This window comes from Carassius auratus, unplaced genomic scaffold (genome assembly GCF_003368295.1).
Source record: "Carassius auratus strain Wakin unplaced genomic scaffold, ASM336829v1 scaf_tig00217206, whole genome shotgun sequence".
NCBI classification, from domain to species: Eukaryota; Metazoa; Chordata; class Actinopteri; order Cypriniformes; family Cyprinidae; genus Carassius; species Carassius auratus.
This window is the reverse complement of record NW_020528942.1, coordinates 59789-65583: the sequence shown is the minus strand read 5'-3', so window position 1 is coordinate 65583 and position 5795 is coordinate 59789. Positions and strand designations below refer to the sequence as shown.

The 5795-nt window shown below is 37.6% G+C and overlaps 1 protein-coding gene across 1 annotated transcript; it reads right to left on the bottom strand.

Moving 5' to 3' along the window:
• Nucleotides 1-583: 583 nt before the first annotated feature.
• LOC113100254 (uncharacterized) lies at nt 584-4549 on the bottom strand. The gene is made up of 6 exons (XM_026265033.1): nt 4366-4549; nt 3240-3330; nt 2939-3138; nt 2741-2836; nt 1925-2041; nt 584-981 (listed from the first exon to the last, which is right to left on the bottom strand). Exons 1-6 carry the CDS (start codon nt 4547-4549, stop codon nt 758-760), a joined length of 912 nt encoding a protein of 303 aa, XP_026120818.1. The 3' UTR covers nt 584-757.
• Between the last annotated feature and the right edge of the window lie 1246 nt (nt 4550-5795).

Here is a 5795-nt window from a genome sequence, read left to right as displayed (position 1 = left end):
TTTAAATATACTCCGAAAAGTATTAGTTACCCCCAAAAATTACTCAAGTAAATGTAACGAAGTAAATGTAACTCGTTACTACCCACCTCTGGGTATAGAAACAGCTTCTATTAAAATGCCTTAGAAAAAAACATTACTGGTTTGCATTTTGAGACAAAACAATGGCACTGACATGTTTTACAAATCCTTCAGTGCAAGTTATCTTCAGTTAGGACGACTCTAAGTTGCATTTTGCACATGTGAATACAAAGGATTTAGCATAGTGAATGATTGCCTGTATATGTTCCAACTCATATCATACCCACAAGTCAAACATTTAAACCTTTCCACTTCGAACTATTCTTTCTTTAAATTATTTTAAAGTAGTGTTTAGCCCCAGCCAACCACCCCACATCAGCTACTACTCACTGGATACTTATCAATACAATAAACCTACTACTACTTGAACTTCAAGACAATAATTCAGATTAAAATGACTGAATTCAACTTTTATTTAGTTAAATTTCACATAACTCTAAGTCAAACCTCAAAACAAAACCTCAAAAGTCCTGTTATATCTAAATGTAAAAAAAAAATATATATAAACTCTCACCATGCTTCCTTTCACAAACATGGATTTCAACTTTTGTTAGACCAATGCTTTCAGCGTGTGGCCTTGCACTGGTTTAACGGTTTAAGTTATTCTATTTCTTTAAGTGCTGCTGTGGCTTTAACTTTAACAAAACTTGCCATGCCAGATAGTTGCATCTTTACAGTATTATCTGCACTGCAATTTCTTTTTGAAAGCTGTAATGCGATTATAAACATAAAATTTTACTGTCTTCCAATCGCGGTTCCTCAGAGCTTGTGGTTCAGCTTTCAAGCATTTCTCACAGTCACTCTTTGCTGGTACAGTGCCAGATATGATGAATGACTTCAGGTGCCTTTCCACCGCCTGCACCTCTGCCTGCTGCCAGGGAGCTTTCTTCTGGCTACTTTTACCTTAAAGTGATCAGAAAATAAGAAATGATTAAGATTGTATGCTGGAATTCAAATCTGAAGTTCTGAATTCTGAATTCATTCAAGGATTCGATCTCTCTCTAAACCCTCCTTTATCGAAGCTCGACTCTGTTCTGATTGGTCAGATGTCCCAGTCTGTTGTCGGTTCTACCGCGTTGTTTGAGAGTAGGTCAAATTACACATTCGCACACAGCCAATGAAAACAGAGGCTGGCTTTTGTACAAACCTGTGTAGGTTCATGCAGGAAGCAAGTCTGGAATTACGCAGGACTCGTTTCTTCCTTTTGGGAGACTAATTTAATTTGTCCTGAACTTTGACCTTTTTACATTTGATCTTTTATATTACACACTACATAAAAAGGTCATACCTGAGTAAGCATAAAAGGGGTACTTTAACTAGAATTAGGTCAGAAATTTGTGACTAAACACATAGATATAACACGGTGTCTGTAGTCATTTTTTGAATTGTCGAGAGAGAGAGAGAGAGAGAGAGAGAGAGAGAGAGAGAGAGAGATTGATATTCTTGCCAGATACGGTGCATTTATGAATTTCAGAAGGATCTATGACCCTCTCTAGAGACAATATGCAATGCATTTTTTTTTTTTTTTTACTTAAGTAGATTTACTTAATTTCCAAATGTGTTAAATTTACTTGAAAAATGATTGTGCAAAAACTTGCCAAATAAAAATTAAGTAAATTTACCTCTTGTTTTTTTTCAGTGTAGGGTAACTGGTGGCTTTTAAATGACAGAGGCATGAATTTAGAATTTCTCAGGGATAAAATGACAAACAGATATAAGCTTAGTGATTAAAATGAGCATTCTTTTTTACCATGTGGCTGCTACTGCAACGTTTAGCCAATTCTAGTTGAATTTAATCCTACAGAAAACAACAGACGTACCAAAGAGAAATATGTAAAGAGTTCACCTTTGCAAGGTGGTCTCATAGCACTGGCTCCTGAAGACATCGGCACTTCTGATGATGGTTTGCCTCTCTTGTGTGACATATTCCTCTCGGTAGCAGGAAGTGCCACCTCGGCTGAAGCTTTGATGGAAAATAATCAAAGTTCAACATTTTCAGAAAGAGAAGTAATATATATATATATATATTATATATATATATATATATATATATATTATATATTATATAATATTATATATAAAATAAATAGTAGTAAATGTGCTATAAAATTCTGACAATGCACAAGTGATGGTGTTATTGTCCAACTCATGATTTTAATCATTGCAAGTATAGCTGAACTACAATCTACATCATGTCTTTTCAAGAAACATTTTAGAAAAAAATAAGCTCAAACTCTTTAAACAGAGTACTTCGTTTTATTTTAGTCAAAAAGGAATCATGTCACAATTCGTTTTGTGCCTCGACCCACCCAACAGAAGAGAGGGATCAGCTAGCTTTACATAATAAATGTAACTTTCTCTTATGAACCCTTAATTTTATAGTATTAAGTTCCTCAAAAACAAAAAGTTTACAATAAAACATGTTGATAATAAAATAGATAAATTTATATTCATACTTAATCATATGTAATAAAATGATAATGTTGAAGAATAGCTTGGAGGCATTTGACAGTAGTTTTGACAAAAATAAATACTTTTTAGTGTACTGAATCATCTTCTGCGCTGGAACAATGTGTTTGCCCATCCGGTCTTCACAAGTCACTGGACTGATAACAATCAATAACTACAAAATGTAATGGTGTATTTTGACAGTAATACAAACCGTCAACAGTAGATGAACAGTGTCCCTCTTGTATGCTCCTGTCTTCCTCATCACAGTCATTAACTTGTTCTTCCTCATCACAGTCAACTACTTTTTCTGTGGAAGTACAAAATACAGCTTTACAGTGGTTATATAATGGTTTGCAAACTTGGTATAGGAATAGATGGTTAAAAAAAAAATCTACTTAAATTAACAAACCATCAGGATCTATCCCAATTTCATCCAAGTTCTTGCCATGGAACTCAGCTAATCTTCCTTGCTCAAGAGCCATTAAAACTTTGCTGATCTTGGCTAGTTGCAGGGTCTTCTCAGGGAGTCGATAGAACTCACGATGGATTCTGATGTCGTGCCCGAGAAAGTTTGCCAGCTGTCCATCTCGGTGTCGGTCATGTTCAGCACTGTTGAAAGGGTCGCGGCATGCTTACGCAGCCTGGTAGATGTCAGTGCCTTGGGACACTTTGCACCACAAGCCTTTGCAAAGCCACGGAGGCAGTCTGACCCTCGGAAATGTGTCATGGCTTCTGGTCTAGCAAACATATAGGCATTGTCTTTTAAAACCCCACACGCCTCTCTCTGCTTAACAAGGAGTTCTAAGGAACACAGGCATTTTTGGAGTCAGAAGGACTGGAACTGGCCGACCACGCTTTCCCCTGGTGATAACCCTTGTGAAGTGTCTGCAGAGTTTCTTCTCCACTTCGGAGAGAGCCCAGTCCACATCCTCATGTGGATCAGAAGTGTCTCTTGATAAAAACACAGACAAAGGCATGCTTGCCACCTCTCCTTCTCTCCGCCGATTAAAGAGAATCATCTGAGCTAGACACACCTTGGCCAGCTCCATCCAGGCTTTAGTAGATGGACTTTCAGAGAGCAGGTTGAACCACTCATCTTGCACTTGACTGAGAAAAGTATGCAGTTTTTGTACGTCTTCAGTAAAGGGCATGAGCGTGGGCACATTCCACTTTGCTTCCCTGATATTCCTCAATGCTGTAGCAGAAATCATCTCGTTCCACTTATTCGCATGGACTTCTTGAAACTCACTGGCATTCTTCACAAGCTGTTTGTCATTGGAGATTAAGCCCTGAGCTTTCAAGAGTTTGCATACTTTAACCAGGGAATTCCCAAGCTTGTTAGCAAGAGATGGAATCAAGAATTTGTCGGTTTCACTGTCATACCCACATGTATACTTAACAGCTTTGACGGTCTCCATGTACTTCTTTGGATTTACACAATCTTCCAGTGTTTTTAAGGAGGTGACTTTCCTGGCATTGTGAATCAATCTTCCCAGTTCTCGCATCTTCTCCCGCACACATTGTTTATTCTTATCTGATAGCCACCTTTGTTCAACAAGTGCTGCCCAATATCAGTAATTACTCTGTCATTTTTTATTATATCTGTGATTGGGTCAGGATTCATGGCACTGATTACTCCCCACAGTTGTTTGGTCATGTTTGAAGGCACAGGCCCTGTGTAGGTACACATGGACTGAACACGGTTTTTTCCTGTTTGGGAGGGTCTGATTGTGGTTGAAGTCTACAAGTACGCATGTGTCTCCACAGGACCTTTCTTGTAAAAAGTCCTTGACAGTATGCACAATGCATGAAATCTTCTCCCTGCACTTCTTTTACGTGGTCGTTTAAATGGCACTAGTTCGCCCTTTCCTGACTCCATAACAGCTGCATTGTGAGCATAGTTTCCTCTGTTGCGAATATAATCAAGCTGGTTTTTCCTCTCCTTTGAACCCTTTGGAAAGCTTAGAGCTCTAGCCACATCAGACTTATTTTCATGTGAACTTTCTAGATGCCTTGCCATCTTAGCATAGGGTTTACTGCAGTACAAGCAGTAATGTCTCTTGTTGTACACTCTAGCACCATCTCTTTTTTGGTATGCACTAACAACTATTCCGTCTGTTGTGTTCTGACTTGAACTGGGTTCTTCTCCTGTTCCAGATGCTTCAGACGCAACATTGTGCATTTTGTCTGACGTTGTGGTGTCACAATCAGGGCAACTCACTGAGCCAGACTGATCAATATCCAGTTCATCAAGAAGCCGACGTTTTGCCTGGTTTAGTGTAAGGCTAACATCACTGTCACTTTCAGAAGTGGTATCTGGAACATAATCATCGGAACTCTCTGGTGTAGAATCAAGAGCTCATCAGAATCTTCAAGATTTGTATCTTTCATCTAAAAATAAAATAAAGAAAGAAATGGGTAGAACTGCTGCAATTAATTGATCATTTGATTTTGACAATAGTAGCCAATTTAATGTGTCTCTGTTAATCTGTTGAGTTTTTTTTTTTTTTCTCAATTTTGCAAGTCACATGTGAATGATTTGCTGCTTCTTACCATGTTATAATAAAGTTCTCAGTGCAAAAGTTATGAACAGTTGTTCTGACAAAAAAAAAAAAAAAAAAAAAAAAACTGATCATTTTGGTCTTAAAGTAAAATAAAATTGAATAATTCTCTGATACTTTGCAGTCATATCACATGAGAATATATTAATATTACATAAATTACTGATGAGGAGAATGATCTTAGGAATGAGAAAAAAAAAAAAAAGACATCACGTCTCTTGTTGTGACTTAAACTTACTATGACACTTTTAGTCCGTCTCAGTTTTTGGCACAAAAATCTCATTTTCACTGTGGTTCTGGGTTGCAATCTGTAAACAAAGTATAAAACAATATTTGACATTTCTATTGCATTTGAAATATGAAAATAAAAAGTTGACCAGAGATCAAGAGTGGAAAATATCCCTGTCCAACATCCTCTGTCTGCGCTCACACACACACATATTGAATAAAACGGGCCTCATGGGGACCTTTCACACACAACGTTTAGTGTTCCTCATGGGGACCAGATTCATCTAATCTCACACAACATCTCAACTCCCAACACTGAGCGACCAAAAGTGTGTTGTGGGGACGTCGTAAGTGAAAATTTTAAAGCACCAATTAACCAAGAAAAAGTTACTTGTGAAGGACAAAACTGGCCCCAAATATTCCACTACCTCTAACCTACTGGACACATGTTGATAAACTGTTGAGGGAACTAGTTTA